Source organism: Hippocampus guttulatus, chromosome 8 (assembly GCF_054856545.1).
Source record: "Hippocampus guttulatus isolate MCC_2025c chromosome 8, RoL_Hgut_1.0, whole genome shotgun sequence".
NCBI lineage: Eukaryota > Metazoa > Chordata > Actinopteri > Syngnathiformes > Syngnathidae > Hippocampus > Hippocampus guttulatus.
Genome location: NC_141268.1, coordinates 15,025,752 through 15,045,123, shown reverse-complemented (window position 1 = coordinate 15,045,123; position 19,372 = coordinate 15,025,752). Strand labels below are relative to the sequence as shown.

Genomic DNA, 19,372 nt, shown 5'->3' with positions numbered 1-19,372 from the left:
ACCACATATGTCGAACTCTAGTCCTGGAAGGTAGCTGTCTTGCATGTTTTCAAAGTCTCCCTGTCGCAACACACCTGATTCAAATGAACACGTTCAATATCAGGCTTCCTGAGAGGCACTGAGTATTGCAACAGGGAGACTTTGAAAACATGCAGGACAGCGGGCATCCAGGACCGGAGTTCGACACCCGTGCTCTAAACGATAAATGGAATTCGATACTCGTTTGACGGCTTGTCGTTCTGGGTGGACGGGTAACTATCTTGATAGATGATGGAAGCTCTTTGGCACACCTCAAGGTTCCGCCCAGACATTCGGGACACCTGGGTAGAGGGTGAACTATCTTGACAGATAATGGAAGCTCTTTGGCAACCCTCAAGATTCTATCCAGACTTTCGGGAAGTGAGTCAGTCAGTTTACGCAGAAATCTTTAGTTGGAAGCGATACTCTCGAGCTCCACAATGGCAACCCGATTCCACGACCTCAAGGCCAAGATGCTCACGGGCGAAACCTTTAATTTCTCCTCGCTTCGGGGCAAAGTGGTCCTCATTGAGAACGTCGCGTCTCTCTGAGGGACAACCACCAGGGATTACACCCAGATGAACGAACTCCACGACCGATACGCCAGCAAGGGGCTCGTTATCCTGGGTGTACCCTGCAACCAGTTTGGCCACCAGGTAAGCGAAACAAACGACGAGTCACTATTTTCTATCCTTTTCAGTGTACAATTTCCTTGACGATTATGTTATATTTAGATATTTAGAGGTAATTCGCAACTTTACATGGGAATACTCTGGTTAATGTTGTTGCTTCCTTAACTGGGAATTGCAGAATTTCAGGTTTGTCTGGTCCAAAGTTTGCCTCCTGTGGTGTACAATAAATTACAATTAAAAAAAACTGACAATGAAATTATGCAGGATGAGATTTCAAACCGGAAATATTGGTCTTAACTCATATTCATTTGCATACATGTGTGCTGATGAGTGCAGAAAATGTTAATTGTTGTTCATGTATGTTTTTTAACTCCCTTCGGGGACTCAAAAAATGTAGGTTAAGAGAAAACAAATTCATATTCATAATTGTTCAGTGTCGGCACATTGGACTACATTGGCATCGCTGCTTTACAGCTGGAACTTCGACTCTGGGCTTCAGCCTAACAAATTGGAATGAGGAAATTACCCGACAGTTTACAATACTTTCTACTCTTCAATACAAACGGGCCATTGCAATGTAGTTAATGCTTAAACTGTGTGACACTGTTGGTCAGTCATTAATCGATTACCATTGTTTGGTAACTTGCTGCTAGTCAATTATGAGGAAGCGTCATACACTCTTTCCAGAAATATAGTTTTGCACATTTGGATTTGTGGTTCATTATAATAATAATAATAATGCATTTTATTTATAAGCGCCTTTCAAGAAACCCAAGGACACTTTACAATAATTATGTCATAATCACTAATAAGGATAAATGGTGTAGAAAATGGAAGAATGGATGGATGCACTTTCTGTTTTACATCGATATTGAGAAGGTTGTCGCTATTTTTCACAAATGGCGCTGTGTTAATTTTGAAGTTTATGTATCAAATGTACTCGTGGTATTGAGGAGTATTCAATAGTGAATACTTGTATTGGTGTGTAAAAAGTGTTATCAAACATCCCTACTATTGATGCCATTATTGCTGTCTTAACATACCAGTGTGATGTTTTCGTGCAGGAGAACAGCAAGAATAATGAAATCCTCCCGTCGTTGAAGCACGTCCGACCCGGGAATGGCTACGAGCCCAAGTTCCAGCTCTTGGAAAAGGTTGATGTGAATGGTAAGGATGCCCACCCACTGTTCACATTCCTGCGAGAGAGCCTCCCGTTTGCCATCGACGACCCCACCTCCCTGATGACTGACCCCAAGTATATCATCTGGAGTCCCGTCTGCAGAAATGACGTGTCCTGGAACTTTGAGAAGTTCCTCATCGGGTCAGATGGCGTGCCCTTCAAGCGTTACAGCCGCAAGTTCCTTACGATTGACCTCGACGGAGACATCAAGAAGCTCTTGAGTCAAGCAAACTAACAAAAGTCAAGCTCCTCAGCCTGGTCAGGACCACCTGTGCTCTCTTGTTGACCTGTATGCTGTTTTCTGCTCTTTTACTCAATGAAGGTCACCTCTGAAACCATACCACTTGTGAGGAGGTTTCCTGATGCACTGTAAAGAAACGGAACACTTCAGCTACATTAATACATGTAAAGCACAGCTGTGGTTCAAAAGAACAAATAAACGTCTTTCTTCCATGTCTGGCTACTTGTAAAATTTAGATCAGCCTGTGCAATCATTTACAGTTCCTTTATAGTCCATTTCGAAACACCTACAATTGCACATCACACTTCCCTGAAGGGGAAGTAAAGTCCAACAATTTTTTTTAGAATATCTTCTATGCGGCACCACTAGTCAAAACACAGTATTAGATTCATATTGTGTTTGGGGAATGTGAATTTAACTGAAGAATCCACCCATCTATGTGGGGCGGGTTGGCACTTGCTGTTGACCGAAAATGACACCAGTTGCTCAGGTAACAACTAATTACAGCTCACCTGTTTTGAGGTTGGTCATGTGGTGTTTGCAAGCTGAGCCGTGATTGGTCGTTACCTGAGCGACTGCCGTGTCATGTTCGCCCAACAAATTGGAAAACTGGATAAAAATGGGTGGATTTTAATGTTTAAAACATATTCCACAAACTTAATATGAATGAGAATACCGCGTATAGACTAGTGGTGCCGCATTCAATATACTGTAATGTAAAGTAAATTTTTGAGTTTACTTCCCCTTTAAATGGAACTTCCTTTCGTGACATTTCACCACTACCACTGGAACATAAACCACACAGCCCACCACTCACATCGAACAAAATCTGTTCTGCGACACAAGCTGACTTCAGAGGTCTAATTTCAAAGTATTGTTTTCTTTACGAAATGTCAAGTCAACAGTTTCCATCCCCAAAACCTTGGCGAACTGAGGAGGCAGCTTGAAACATTTGAAAATTCTTGAGTGCTGTCACCCCACCAAGTAAACAGTACTGTTTTCAATTTTAAAAAATCAAACGTGGCCCATCAGGATGAAAGTTAGCCCACCCGACATAATCATTTGTATGATCGCCAAAATAAGGTGAAACTCAGCCTTTCACAGATTATGAAGCAAGAAAAGGATATTGCTTTCAGAACAATGCTATTTTAGTTAGCATCTGCCTGGTAAACTTAATGTTCGTGGTTCTATTAACACGCAAACAAAACACAATCATTGAGGCATCCAGTCTTTATTGTGGTTTGACTTCAAATATTTTCCATTTAAAAACAAATCCTGTAGATATCAGCATGATAAATATGAGGACAAGAATGTTTACACCTATTTAAAATAGTGTGATTATTTACATCTCTTCAGTTAGGTTGGATTCTTTCGGATTTAGTGACCCAAAGGTCAAACATGTCAGTGGCATCTGGAAAGCAGTGGTGTTTGCCCAGTAGAAGAACTCTGTGATGACGACCAGTCATTTAATTGCCACGACTAAAACTTTTAAGTGCCTTAGAATCAACAGCACATTCCAACATCCACAAACTGTGCTGAATGGGATTTTTTTTTAATTATAGGCTAGTAGGATATAAAGAGAATCTATTCCGTCCGTGTAGGACATTGGAGTAAGGTCAATGAATGGATGCTGCTGGCCCTGCCTCCCTCGAATAATATGCAGACTAACCAGGACGATAAATCTTTTTCAATAAAGCTCTACTTTGTCTCCTAATTTGATGTGCTTGTCAGATATCAAATAATGTAGCCATTTCAAGACAGCGGTGCATTCATGTAAATGATTTATCACAAGCTGTTAGTGCCTCGAAATTCTATGACAGATAACAACCCTGAATGCCCAGGCTGGATACCAGAAGCAGGTAGATGTTGTATTCACAAATCAAAGTGCCTCCTCAGGTAACAGCAAACTAAAGGCCGCTTTTTGCACACAACCGAGGTTGCGTGCGTGTGGGGGGAGCTGCTCGTTTTGGTTTCGGAGACAGCAGAGCCAAAGTCATGTCCAGAAAAAGTGGAGTTGGTTTCTCACAGCAGGCTCATTAAAATGAACTTTCATTCGCACCTCAGAACACTTTGGTCGAGATGAGCTTAGCATTTGGCTTTTAGAAAATATTCGTACTGCTTCGTAGAGGGCATCAAGCTTTTGGTCATCCAGAGTGACCATGTATCTCCTCTTAACTAACTAGCTTTACTTATTACTCTCTCAGGTCAGCTGACAACATCCATCCATTTTCTAATCATCTTATCCTCACAAGGGTCAGCTGACAACATTGTAGATTTGAATCAAAGAGGATATTGTTATGGTGGGGACAACATTGATAGTCTTGTCACTAAAGCAGCTTCTGCGTGTCAGTTTGCCGTGATGTTTTCAATTCAAGTCCATGTGGTCGTCAGCAGCGGCTCCTCCCAGCGAGGCGCAGGGCTGACCACCTTCTTCTTCCCGGCGCTGATAGAACAGCACGTAGGCTGCTTTAGTCTGCGAGGGGACGGCAAGGCGGCAGGGTTACAAAAAAACGGGGACACTTGACATCGGGGGTGGAGAGCGTCAGATGAAAGCAGAAGCTATTCAAAATGGCGATGTGCATTGTATGTGGAACACGGTGGAATAAAAGCTCACCACAATCTGGTCCTCCGAGGAGGACGACACACTGCTGTCATCAAAGTAATACCACTTTCCGTCCACTTTATTCTTGCCGTACGCCGTGTCTGTCAGACAGAGGCAAGTGTTAGAGGATGGCAACGAAGCACTCCTTTCACTAGCAAACTACACAAACTGCAGGAAAAATGAGACGGCTTGGCACAGGAATTCGCTGAAGCATATCATGTCCACACAAGGAATACAAATAATCCACTTTACTTAAATACACACATTACGAAATCTCTTTTCCTCAAGTTATCATTATTCTAATGTCTTTTCCCCAAAATTATCTTGAAACTTTTGATTGGCTAAAATGACCTTGCTAGATCAGGACTTTTTACGATGCCATGTGCTTGACAGACTTGTCACCCGGATGATATTTACTTTTTGACCATTTCGTGAGGGAAAACTGTGTTTAAAACATTTGTGTACCTGTCCAAGTATACTTAAGTCCCTGGAAAGTGAAAATAATTGTCTTCTAAATTTGACACAACACAGATGAGTGCTGTAATTTTAACAACACCATCAAATTTGAATATTACAAACATCACTTGGTACATAAAATGAGGCTTCGAAATCACGAAAAGAAAAATAGGAACATTGAAATTTTGAAATATATTTCAACACCATGATTTCACAATTTCGTACCATGTAGTTGTCTTTGTATGTTTTCAGCAATTATATTTACACAAACAATATATCCAGAACAAAATCTGTAAAGTGACTTTACAGGGACTTTAATGTCACTGTGGTCTGAATGAGACGAATGGAGACAAACAATGGGCTCCTTTGAATTGACTTATCATGTGGCTATTTTATTTATTATTTATTTTATAAGTGGTAGCTGAACATAGCAAGAAAACAGATCTGGTGTATAACATTGCAGAACTAATCTGCATGTTGATTTAGAGCAAAGAAAAATCTGCTCAACCAATGAGCAACCGGCAGTGGTTTAGGTTATGGCCAGCTGAGTTGGTATGATTATGCTATGGAAAAGTGGTTGAGGAATAACACAAAAGAACGACTCAACTTACAGTGGCCTCCACCCATTCCTCCATAATGGTTGGACACAGCGACAAGGTCATACGTGTGAGGCCCAGCCTTGGGGTCACATAAAAACTCTGACATGTTCAGATCTCTGGTTGTAAAAAAAATAAAAAAAAACATACATGTTATTCAGATTGACGCTGAATCAAACCAACACAAAATCAAATTGTGGCTAACATGAGTCGGCATTTAGCAAAGGAACTTGAATGTTTTCTGAATGTAGTTCTTCCTTTACGAGGTCACAAGAGGAAAGAGGCTGCACCACAATTGTTGCTCTAACTTCTCTTTTTTTTCAACGTTTACCATCGTGACTCACGCACTTGAAATATTGCTTCAGCTGAAAGCTACAGACACAAAGCCGACAATAGAAACACAAAAGTGCTATTGTCTTCTTTTGGGGGGAGCGGTTAGTGTCATTTCTGAAAAGTGCAACAACTATTTCCTCTTTCAAATCGCAATGTCAGTTTGTTTTCAGAGGCATGTAGTAGCATGACAAATGAATACCTGTAGGGATTTTTTTCCTCACAAACGACATCGACACAGTCCACCCGCATACCTGATGGGAAAATCCACCACAGTGTCCAGTTTGTCCCTCCAGCATCTGTTGTAAGAGAAGCGCTTCAGGTGAACGACCAGGATACGAGGCAACGACCAGAGGTCGAACTTTTTCGTGGCCCGCTGGTGTTTCTTGCACGTGGGACAGTACCTGGAAAACAAAATGAGTAGAAATATACAATGTTAGCAGGAGTTGTGAAAACAATTAAGGACACTAGTTTATAGTGGAACATAACATTACCATGGATCATGAGCTCCAAGTGTCTCCATGGTTGTGAAGAGCTCGATGCATTCTCTCAGAGCCACGGTGGCTTTCTTTTTCTGGGGCTGGAGCATGCTATCATGCTTCTCATATGCCTGAAAAACAAAAACGTATTGACATAAAAGTAAAACGCACAAAAATAAGTACAAGGACAAAAGCAATAACCTCTGCTTCCTGTTCATCATAACACATCTTCCTGGAGTCGGGGTCCCAGTCGATGGCCACAGTGGAGTGTGCTGCACGGATATGGTCACATTAGAACAAGCTGCTATTTAAAAACAAAAAAGTAGGAATACAATTACAAAGCAAACTGACGATTAAGTTTGAGGACGTTTCCGTCACACGGCAGAGGGCTGATGTTGGCTGTTCCGTAAGAGTTGACAATGCTGAATGTGAAGAGCTTGGCCGGTACGGAACTAGTCTTGGCTTCGTCCTCTTTCGTCCCGTTTTCCAAATCGGATGCCTCCTCTTCCTCCTCCTCAGGCTGGCCGTGATGTGGCTCTGGACTCACTTGATGGTCCATGGCCTCTTCCTCACCTGAGAACATTAAAAAGAAAATTGAGGATGGCATAATAACCAATAAATAAATTAACCATGGCGGCCCGGTAGTCCAGTGGTTAGCACGTCGACTTCACAGTGCAGAGGTACCGGGTTCAATTCCAGCTCCGGCCTCCCTGTGTGGAGTTTGCATGTTCTCCCCGGGCCTGCGTGGGTTTTCTCCGGGTACTACGGTTTCCTCCCACGCTCCAAAAACATGCATGGCAGGCTGATTGGACACGCTAAATTGTCCCTAGGTGTGAGTGTGAGTGCGCATGGTTGTTCGTCTCTGTGTGCCCTGCGATTGGCTGGCAACCGGTTCAGGGTGTCCCCCGCCTACTGCCCGAAGACGGCTGGGATAGGGTCCAGCACCCCCCGCGACCCTAGTGAGGATTAAGGGGTTCGGAAAATGAATGAATGAATGAATGAATAAATTAACCATGACCATTGAAAATTGAGTCTTTAATAAAACAAAACTACCTCTGACAGCATTAATGTGCTCCTGGAACTGTGTATTGCAACCATTTAAAGCGAGACTCAGCCATTCCTTGGAACCCAACACACTGTTGGACTGAGTTGACCTAATCTAGAACCAGTGTTGTTTTCATCGATGACGAAATTATTTTGGTGACGACCCATTTTTTTCACGAGGATAACGAGATGATGACGAGCTAAACGTGGCTCTTTGATGGCTAAATTAGAACGTGACCTATGTGAGTTTTCGTTGACGAGACAAGAGTGAACGAAATTGTTAGCGTGTGGTTTGTCAGATGTTCAAAATCCATGACATCGCTTCCTATTGTGCATGTAATCTGTCTGTCAAAAAATATCAGCAATGCCTTGATTTCATTGATTTATTTATTGCAATTCCATTAACTATTTCCCATGTGTTTGTTGAGGATGCAAATGAACTGTCACACCGGGATCATAAAGCTGTATGAATTTAAATTGTACGTAGAAATGAACAAGACATTCCAGCTTCCTCGATTCAACTTTTGCTAATGACCCACCCTGGATGACTGAGAATCTACACTGACGTTTTGAAGTAAAATGGAAAAAAATGAACAATAGGCAGATAACTTCCCTTTTCTTTTGCCACAAAGTGCTGAACAACTGTAAAATGGAAAATTCATCAATAAATATATTTGTGGTGACAACACACATTTATTGCATTTTATGCTATTTTAAATTAATATTAATTAACGAATATGTTTTTTTTCTAAAATTAACAATTGAATTGATTAATTTTTAATGGGCCTTAGGCCAATCCAGAAAATAGTGAACCACCTACTCCCATTTAGAATTTTGATAATAGCCATCAAGTGACAGAAGCCAAGTTAGCCACTGACCATCATATACGCCGTTAGTTTCAGTGCAAGTCCCCGAATGGTTGCTGCCGTTACTGGAGCTGGCGCTGCAGGTGGCCCCGTCCGACAGAGGACTGCTGCAGCCACCCAGACTGGCATTGCCAACGGATGACGTGGAACATTCAGCAACTTGACTGCAGCTGGCAAAGGTGGCTGAAGCCGAGGCTCTGCTTTCAATCCCCACGCTCAGTGGATGTTTTACATAACGCCTGCAAGAGGAGATAAAACAGATCAACTGAGTAACAGACACGCCCAGGTCTCATTTTCATGTGTTATCAGTGGCTTCTCACCCAATCCTCTGAAGGATCTTCTCATAAAGAACGTCTGCAATGAGGTTTTGCCGGGGCACGGTGATGACTAGAGGCTGGCCGAACAGCATGGTGCTGGAGGAGCTTCCGGCGTGTTTAGAATGTCGCTCCCTAAAATAGACTGGGAGGTTCATCGTCTCGCTATTCTCCTCCTGCACTTCATACCTGCGTCATAAACAGACTGTCAAGCAAACAATACACACAAAAGAATTGCTTGATGAAGAATCTTACACAAAGATGTCATCTTTATCCATAATTTGATTGAGGCCATCGTCCCTTCTGTAAATTTTATGGAACCTATGATTATAAACATCAGCCACCACCATCTAAAAGAAAGACATACAACACAACATTGACAGACAGCTTTCGCTAAAGCTTGAAAATAAAAGAATGAATTTGATAGTGTCGAGCCCACTTGGTTTTCAGAGTAAAGGGTAACATCTAACATTTTCTGGAGGAATTCCACAGAGTCTGCACAAGGCGCTGCACAAATCCGTCACTGTGCCCAGTTTGTGAACCACAACTCGGTACTGCGACAGGAAAATAAAGAAAATGCAACATTAATCAAACTACACGCTCTTAAACAAAATGTATATACATTCTCCAAGGTCAAATATAAGCATTTTAAAGTGCTTTCTTACACGAACATACAATACATAAGTACCAAAAAATGGTGCTATTATTCTATAAACAAAACCCAAGATCATGTTCATATGTGAGCACCACGGTAGCCTCGTGGTTAGCAGGTCTGCCTAAAAGTTCTGACGTTCAGTATTTAAAGATCAGTTCCTGCCTTTCTGCGTAGATTTTTCATCATTAGCCCACGCTTGTGTGGGTTTTCTCCGAGTATGCCGGCTTCTTCCCACATCCCAAAAACATGCACGTTAGTTTCACTTAAGACTTTTAGCAAATTGTGTGAGGGCAAGACGGAATGGTTATTTATATCGATGTGCCTTGCAATTGGCTGACTTCCTTTTGCACAAAGTGAGCTGGGATAAACTACAGCTGAGTTATGACCTTAATAAGGACAAGCACTATAGAAAATGGATAGATGGGTGTTCAAATGTCTTATTTTGTTGAAAGATTATTTTTCAACTATGCAAGTAACATGTATTAGTTTGTCCAAAAATCACAACAATAAAATTAATAATTTTCGTGCATGTGTGAGAGCTGTAGAAGATCTGTTAGGCAGCTCACCTGTGTAGGTCTGGACTGCGGGTCTGATCGCACAAGGACGACCTCCATGGTTCGGTCGATCTTCATGGGCAGGGGCAGAGTGAGGTAGCAGAAGGGGTCAAAGGTCACAGACACCTTGGAGCACTCTGGACACACCAGAGTGGATTTGAAGAGGCCATGAAAAATGTCGACGATGACTGAGTCGTTGCGTAAGCGATGGTTTTTCCAGGCTTCCGTTGCGACTATCTGGGATGAAAAGTTTTTTTTAATGTATAATTTTACATTCAGAGCTGGTCAAGTGTCATCAAGACAACAAACGATGCAATTCTTTTAAAAACAATTTCCAGGATTCACACAAAGGATTCTCAGTACTGTCAACTTTCTCTTTTCACACAGCAGTAAAAATCATCCAGTTTTGTGAAGTGGTTTTGTCAAATACCGCGTGTGGCTTTTACAACACTGATTGACATGTTGCCAACTTGGGGACATTTCAAAAGGCAACAATTCTAGTGACTTTTTGTGGGGTTACTGGAAACTCTTGTGACTTTCTCAACCGGAGAAGTTTACCCCTTGGCGTCCACAATGCAGGAGGTACTGGCTAATTTAACCCATCATCACATGAAGCAAGTTGCCATGGTCTCTTGTGGAGACAAAACTTCACTGTCCCTCTAAATGACACTGTCATGCTTAGTGTAGACGATCTGTGTGGACACATCTCCAAGCACTCCAGAGACCAAGCTTTTTATAAATTAGCCATAAAAAAAATATAATAATAAATTGTTTTCATACCTGCTCACTTTCCAAACGACACATGCGAACAGTATTTCTCATTTTATTTGCAAAACACACTGCACAGTGTGATTTTCGTACCTCATCGGGACGGCCCTCAGCATCCCTTTGGGCCAGATAAGGCTTCTTCTTTACACGGTTCAGATCTTCATGGAGTCCGTCGAGCAAGAAGGCCAATAGCTCTTGGGAATCCTGCTGCTGAAAGCCTGAAAATTGGGGAGCAAAGCGCCCCACCTGGGTCTGCAAATAAAAATGTTGACGTTACATCCTTTGTTTGAAAACATAAAAGGTTGTCCAAGTGGACGCACTTTGAAGGTACGTGGGACCACAGAGCTGCTCCGACTGAGCCACATCTGCTTCACCAAATCAGCGTAGGCTTCTGCAATCTCGCCCCGCATTCCCAGCGGATTGCCTCGGTTAATCTCGGCCTCGTACTGGTCGTTGAGGAAATATTCGGTGAGCGGTGACGCGTTGCTCAGGCACTGTTAGGAGGGGAAAAAAGTGAGATTATGTGAACAAGTACACAAACATATTTCAGTGAAGTTTTACCTGGAGAGCAGAGTTCATGAAGCACGTGTTGCCTAGATTACTGAGACCACATAGGCCAGGCTGGGACTGGGAGTCTCTATAGTTGTAAGAGGAGCTGTAGGAGTTATAACCCCCAAGGCTGTTGGGAGAGCAGTTGGGAATACTGTCAAGAAAAATGCTTCAGGTCCTTTGTAAACGTAAAAACAAGATATTTTAATATCAGAATTGTTTTAATTGCTGACACATTGTGCCTTGATATCCAGTCACAACCGTTCTATTTTTTTGCATACATTTATTTCTTTAAGCAGCGCACACTGCTGCTGATTTAACTGTGAGGCAGACTAACCAGATGTGTCAAACATACGGCCCGTGGGCCGGAACCGGTCCCCAAGGAGGTTTGATCAGGATAATTTAAAAGTGAAAAAATGCATAAAAGACACGTGAAGTGTGTATTCTGCCTATATTTAGTCATGTCTGTATAACTTTTTCATGCCCGCAGTGAAACTTTGTAGCCAGATGTGTCCTTGGAGCATTCATCAGTTAACTTTGATACACTACTGACTGGAGACTTTGTGGAGACGCACAGAGCATCACAATGCGCCAGTTGATACAAGCTAAGAATCGGTTTAGGAGAAACGAAAGTCCCGATGCCGCACAACAGTTTCAGTACCGCCCTTCTGATATAAATGTTGTGAGACCTTTGTGTCTTTGCACTTGTGATCTACAGCCATTGTCTGTAACTAATTTGTTCCCGGAATATTCTGCTAATAAAAAATTCGAAGGCACTTTTGATCGTCTCCAGCTTGTATTCGGATAGCCAACATTCTCACTACCCGAAATTAAACAAACATGCGGAGGAAGAAAGGCCAACTTCCCCCCAACACACGGAATGAATCTTTTTTTTTTTTATAAAATGCAATTCATGAATTATCCGCTCGGGGCCAAACTGTTTTCATCATAGTATAAAACAACATTGTTTTGATCAGGGAAGAAGACAGCAGTCTCAGTCTGTCACTGAGACAGACCCAACGCAGCAGATGGTATCAAAGCTCCATCTGTTGCTTGTTATGAAGCCAAAATGTCATTATCCAAACGGAGAAAATTAGATACCGAGTGTAGAATTTTCAATGAAAAATGGATCACGTCCTATTTATTTATAGAAATGCACGGAAAACCTTTGTGCTTGGTGTGTTTGCAACAAGTTTCGGTATTGAAGGAATATAATATTCGACACCACGACGAGAATCTTCACAGCGAAAAATATGACTGCTTGCAAGGACAACTGAGAAGAAGAAGAAATAAGATCAACGAATTGCAGGCAAGTCTGAGGAAACAGCAGTCAACGTTCATACAGAGCCGACAAGTCAGTGAAGCAGCGGAAAAAGACAGCTACCGTACCTAATTGCTAGCAAAACAGCATCAGCATCAAAGCTGTATTCCGACAGTGACTTTGTTAAATGATGCATGATGAAAGCGCCTGAACTTGTATGTCCCGAGAAGCGACAAGCTTTCCCCAATATTAGCCTGACGAGGAATAATATAGCAGAGAGGATTTCGGACCGATCAGCAGATTTAGACAGCCAATTGAAACAGCGATTCAGGTCATTTATCCTTCGTTTGTAAGGTGTAGGCAGGGATTAAATTCAGATTTTATATGCACATGTGTAAATGGTTTAAAAATTCCTTTCTTTATAAATCTTGTTTAATCTTAAAGTGCATCACTATATTTTTCAATATCAATTGTTAAAATGTTGTGCCTTTGTACAATCAGTGGGAACAGTTGCAATGCATATATGTGAATGATAAAAGTCAATTGCACATTTGTCTCAGGAAATCTAAGGTGTTTCATGAAATTTTTTGTAAGAGATATGTTCATTAAATTTCAACATTTTCCTAATGTTCTTGTGCTTCTTTTTACCAAAACAAAAGAAACACATGATATTTTGGTTATTTATAGTAGCGTGTGGTATCATTTTAATGGTCCGGCCCACTTGACATGAGTTTGACACCCCTGCACGACACTATACAATTAATTTCATAAATGAAACTGGATGAATGAGTGTTACGTCAGATAGAGACTCATGCCTGCTGCCAGTCGTGGTGCTGTTGTTCAGCGTGTAACCGGCACCGCAAGTGCTGTTTCCATTGATGACGGCGGAAGAGATACTGGCGGAAGAGCTGGAGGAGAGTTTTGGGGAGGTGGTGAAAGTCCTAGATGGGGTTGTACTGGACCTGGTGAACAAGAATCAGAAAATGCATTTAACTCATTCACTCACAAAGACATATTGTCTTTTCACACTCCACACGTTCAACCACAGATACTTTTAAAAAGGGGGTCTAGAATTGGCTGTGCTGAATGAGTTTTAAGGAACAAAGAAAATACAGATTTAAAAACACACACACACACACATTTATATAATGTATAGTATTATTTACTTGGGATGAGAGGCTTGTCTGGGCCACGTTCCATCTTCATTTCTGCGCTCAATCACAAGCACCTTAGGGGACAACGTAGCTGTATTAAAATCAAGGCCATGCAAAGTAATCTATTCCTCTCAAGTGGTCTCCACCTCATATTGTTGTGTTATGAGCCATCTTGATTCCACTTGGCACATAATGTAGCCTCAACGGCATATATTGTATGATTTCTCACTTTTATGCTGCAGTGATATTTTATTGGGGATTAAATACTTGCACAAAACAATTTTTGAGAATCTACACAAATAGCAGCCATGTCAGATTTTCAAGTAGTTCTCAAGCTCGTCCAGCCCTTTAAGTGCAATGATAAATGACATTAATGCAAATACGTACAGAGCAGGGATCCATTTTTTTTTCATCAAGTATTCACTGACTCAGTTTTGTCAGTCATTACACCTGTAATTTGGAGCACTTTAAAAGCACCTCATACAATTCTTACATAATTAGAGTCTTGTAACCCAACTTTTTTATTAATAATTTCCCACTTTTTCCCCTCAGTGTGGTCCTCGTACCCCCATGTGCTTTACAAAATTTTAAAAATAATAACAAAATGTCAGCATATGAAGTTGATTTTTATGACTTTCATCTAGAAAGCTTTGAACAATAGAGATGTCGCGATGAATAGCGACCTTTGTGTTGTACATTGGTCATTGTGCTTGAACAAGTGTAATGGTCCACTTTAATGGTGACTCCGTCGTTTCACATCCGTCTCCATCACCCAGACAACTCTTAAGCTTGAAACTGGCTCCCACACATTTTTTTGTAAGTCCATGGCTCGGCTGATTTCTTTTTTTGTCTTGGGGCAAACATTTATGTTACGAATTACGACACAAGATGCCATGACTGCCGAATAAAGAAACTAGCATGAACGATTCAGTAGTCATAAAACTTTAAGCAATGGGTAGTTGAACACAAACTGTGCAGCAACCATTGCAGACAGAAATATAATACTCACAGGGGTATTTTCTTTAACATTTATTAAAAACGTCTTCGTTTACTGCAACTTACCGAGTTGGGTTTGTAGGTGTAAACAACAAAAGTAATACAATGTCAACACACTACATGTTTATTCATATAGCGAACACCGAAGCATGCAATTATGATGCGGCGTCGAGCTATTTACAGGTTTAAATTACCTGCCCCTGGAAGAGGCCAGCATCCTGTACAGTGCTGTCAGGCTTGTTCAGTTGCTCATAGGTATTGCTCATATATTTGTTCCAGAGCCTTGTTTCCTTTTCACGTGGAATATTGAACAGTGTCCTCATCTCTTTCTCAATGGTATCTTTCAGAAGATTAAAAAAAAAAAAGGAGGAAAAAAAACGTTTGGTGAAAACACGACATCTACAGGTCATTCTGAATGGTGAACTGAAGCCTCTGGGGAAGTCTCTCACCAATAGTGTCAGCTTTGCTGAAGTGGCGTGTGACCACAATGTCCATGTTATCATTCTCACACAGGTTCAGCTCCAGCAGGTAGACCTCCACCTTGCAGTGTTTGACAAACATTCCATGTTCAACAACCTGGAGGGGGGAGAAATAGTGGCAATACTTGTTTGTGCTGAATAAGAGTGCAATTTTGGTTAAAAGGAAAGCGAATTTAATAACTTAAATATGTAGTAGATGGAGAATCAATCTGAAAACAAAAGTAAAGTAGAATTACCTTCCTGACAATGGGTCTTTGGACACCCAGGCAGCTGTACCAGCTGACAAGCTTATTCCATGCCTCAGTGGGCACAAGGACATAGTCCAGCTCATCTATAAGGTGGTCTTTCAGGACCTGTTTGTCCTGGTCTTTAGGAGGGGAAAATGACAAGAATGACAACGCGATAGTGGCAAATTTTCTAAAAACCTTTCTAAAAGCCGTGTCCAAATGTCACTTTTACCCGAAAACAGGCCTGAGTTATCAATGGGTCCTGGATAGAGGCTACGCTCTCCAACATTGTACATGTCCCAGTTGTCGAAGCCCACATATTTCTTCCACTGTTTAAACCAGCGGCTGTCCACTAGATACCTGTAGGGAAAAAAACAGTTGCATTGAAGACATGCTAGCACATATGTAATTTTTTATATCAAGTATGGACTCAAAGGGGTGAGGGATGAGGAAATACTATGGCTTGAATATTATGCAAGTCGGACGTGCCTCGACATATAAAGATATCTACAGTTCTCACTGAATTGCTTCCCCATTCGCAATCTGCTTGCAGTAAGTAATTCACATGGAAAGACAGCAGCACATGAACTAATTGTCGAATTAAAATGGAGGCCATATACAACATCCCTCATTTCTAGATGTACTGATACTCATACCTGTATCTGTACTGATAAAGTGCATCTGTACGGTGCTCTGTACTGTACAGACATTATATTATTAATGTTCTGATATTATACACCGATACCTTAAAGGGGAGACATCTACCCCAAAATTCTCTTCACATTAATATGTTCTATGCATCTACACTAGTCAAAACACAGCATTCTGATTAATATTGTGTTTGGGGAATATGAGTTAAGCAGCAGGGCGGCTCGGTGGTCGAGTGGTTCGGCTGATTGAACACTCTAAATTGTCCCTAGGTGTGAGTGTGAGGGCGGATGGTTGTTTGTCTCTGTGTGCCCTGTGACGTGCTGTCAACTGAAAATGACATCACAGTTGCTTTGGGCTCAAATAACAACTAATTACGGCTCACCCGTTTTCTGAAGCTGAGCCATGATTGGTTGTTACCTGAGCCCTGAGTAACAGTCATTTTCAGTCGACAGCAAGTAGCAAAATGGCCATCCTCTAAAACTGAGAATAATGGGTGGATTTACTACTCAAGTCATTTTCCACAAGCGCAATATTAAGCACAATTCCATGTTTAGACTAGCGGGGCTGCAGAGAACATATTAGAAATTGTTTCTTGGGGTTGACTTCCCCTTTTAGGAAATGGATGCTAACATTATTAGACGGCTACAAATTGTGCTCCAAAAAACAAGAAAAGCTCATGATATTGAATAAAAGCAATATATTGTGTTTTGGCACACAACCGCACTGACAAAGAAATGTGCTTGGCCAGTCATTTTTATTGTAATGGCTCAAAGTATCAAGGCCTATGTACCGGTAGTTCAAAATTATCTCTTCAGCAGAACTGGGCAAAAAGTAATGTTTTTTGACGGAGAAACGCTCCTTTTAATATAACATGACGACAATTATATGGTGAGAATTTGAACACAGTATCCCATCATCGCTGTTATCGTTGCATCCCTAGTTGCTGCTAGTACTCTTAGTATTTGAATGAAATGTATTCCGCGTTTGAGAAAAGTGTGTGCTCATGTGTTTATAAACAATATGTGATTAAAATAAAACATTTTCATTACAACTGTAGGATCAACTCTCAGTACTGTATTAGCGAGTACAAATGAAGTAAGCACTTGTACTCATAATGTGTTTGGGGGGGGGGGGAAGTGGTACTGGTGCACCTCTACAAAGACCTAACTAGTTAATTTACAAGACAATCTTTATCTTATAAACAGCTAACTCGGTTTACATCAAATAAGAAGACGCATCCGATAACTGATTGATTAGAATTCTCAAATATATCATATAGGGCGGGGCAGTCTTACCCATACCAGCGCGTTTGCTAAGTACAGCACTGTATTTTGTGCCACTACGAGAGTACTCATGATAAACACGTCATGGCAGTGGTGGATAGTCCAGTCTTATCTGGAAGCTAACACAGCTCTGGGTCTTCCCGGCTAACCAGGCAACAGAGTGGTGGTTGAACCCACAATCCGGAAAACAGGGCCCGTAGTAACAACCAATATTGCACCGCATCAGGCGACGACAAAACGTGTGGAATCCAAATAGAAACATTTTAAGTGTTTTTAACCCAGCCATCGTGCTTCTGAGATATTTGCTGACAAAAGCTATTAAGTGTTCGGGGTTAATGGTTTAACGCGGTGCAACAATGAGAGAAATTACAAATTACAAACCTAGCAGCGAAAGAGATTAAACATCAAATATTAAGAGTGACAAAACTGGGAGATTTGTTTTCCTTTTTTAAGCCTACTCGACCAACAGAGCGGCATTAGCTTCCTTGTTGTAGCATGTTAGCATTTCCGGTTTAGAGCTTAGCTAATGGCAAACTCGCGCTTGCTCATCAGAAGCGCCCGGAGTCGGCCTCTGGCTTCTTCTCACCATTCGTCACCCTTCCTCAGCGTGGTCTTCAGCAGAGAACCAATAGTCTGTTTTTGGTTTTCCGTGGATGCGGCTGGCACCTCCGAGTCGGAGTCCGCTGAGCCGCCCGAGTCGGGTCCGCCTCCTTCAGCCATCGTGTTGGCGAGTGTGCCGGCTGGAAGACGAGAAGCTCTGTGGGGCACGGAGGGCGTTCTTCCTCTACGGTGGCTGCGAGGCGCGCACGGGTTGCTGCATTCTGGCACCGCGTAGCTGCTGTGTCGTCGTCTCTTCGACACCCCACACACAGGCACACTATGCCAGCATGTTACTCCACACGTCATACTTTCAACATCAAATAATCTGATTAGACTCACGATAAAGAACGAGTCGACGTATTCTTACTCGAGTAGGTGAAATGCTTTACAGTATTTACAATGACAAATCTATAGCTCTGACTCTAAAAGTGAATATTCCAAACAAGAATGTTATGTGCTCAAATGAGAGTATTGTTACTTAGAATAACGTGACTCAAGTTAAAAAAAAACTGGAAAAAAATCAAGTACTTTGTAACTGGTGAGTAACTTCTTTTTTTGTTTGTTTTTAAGCAAAGCATGAATGTCAAATAGACAAAAATGGGAATTCACACATTGCCCAGCAAAATCATTAAGATTATATTGCAAAAATAACCATTTAGGGACATTCAGGCCCAGGGAATGGTTAGTTGTCGTGGATTACACTCGTGAAACAGCAAAAAAGGCTCACTCGACACAGATGACAGAAACGTGTTTTTTCAAATTCAAAGTGGACTTCTTGTTGGGTGAAACCTTTTAGATTGACACCGATTATCGCACTGACATAGCTTTTCATGAAACATCCACCCATTGTTACACTCACAGGTGAGCTGGAGCGTATCTGAAAGGTAAATTTAGATTTCTGCCATGTTCCCCGTAAATGAGTGACCTTGAAAACATTGCTTCTGTGTGGGGCCACTGTGTAGAGTAGACTGTGCAGTCGTGCGATTGCTTCGCTCTGTTTGATTGGTCAAATGAAGTCAAATGTTATGAGTAGTTACACATACCTGTCAACTTTTCGGAGCGCCAACCTGTATAAACTACCAAAAAAATCCTTATAAAGAGCAAAAAATCCTTGTAACATACCAAAGCATTTTATGTCAAAATAACGGCAGAAAAAAACCCACGAAATTTTCAATGATATTTATCGTAGATCTCCATAATACAATGCCTGGTTAATGTCTAATCATCATTCTACTTAGTAGCATTACTGTGTTCAGAGTTGTATTCCTGCATTACTTTTTTGGAAAGTTGCCGGAAATGAAAGCATTCGAGTAGACTAGCACCATTCTGGGCAAAAGCAAACGGAACTACCTGTTAGGGGAAGAAAAAAAACCCCGGAAAATTTCAGAATCCGTATGATTTGTGCGATACGGCCATATACGTAAGATTCACCACAAA

At 41.5% G+C, this 19,372-nt stretch overlaps 2 protein-coding genes across 2 annotated transcripts; one reads left to right on the top strand and one right to left on the bottom strand.

Moving 5' to 3' along the window:
• The first annotated feature begins 392 nt into the window (after positions 1-392).
• Positions 393-2,283, top strand: gpx1b (glutathione peroxidase 1b). The gene is made up of 2 exons (XM_086116981.1): positions 393-674; positions 1,715-2,283. Exons 1-2 carry the CDS (start codon positions 459-461, stop codon positions 2,063-2,065), a joined length of 567 nt encoding a protein of 188 aa, XP_085973107.1. The 5' UTR covers positions 393-458; the 3' UTR covers positions 2,066-2,283.
• Positions 2,284-3,286: 1,003 nt separating this feature from the next.
• On the bottom strand, positions 3,287-18,165 carry usp4 (ubiquitin specific peptidase 4). The gene is made up of 22 exons (XM_086116980.1): positions 17,922-18,165; positions 15,634-15,761; positions 15,411-15,541; positions 15,145-15,271; positions 14,890-15,035; positions 13,712-13,773; positions 13,361-13,507; positions 11,297-11,414; positions 11,056-11,229; positions 10,829-10,987; positions 9,980-10,204; positions 9,229-9,312; positions 9,014-9,108; positions 8,765-8,947; positions 8,457-8,683; positions 6,886-7,107; positions 6,736-6,806; positions 6,550-6,665; positions 6,310-6,459; positions 5,741-5,844; positions 4,686-4,774; positions 3,287-4,544 (listed from the first exon to the last, which is right to left on the bottom strand). Exons 1-22 carry the CDS (start codon positions 18,053-18,055, stop codon positions 4,437-4,439), a joined length of 3,000 nt encoding a protein of 999 aa, XP_085973106.1. The 5' UTR covers positions 18,056-18,165; the 3' UTR covers positions 3,287-4,436.
• Between the last annotated feature and the right edge of the window lie 1,207 nt (positions 18,166-19,372).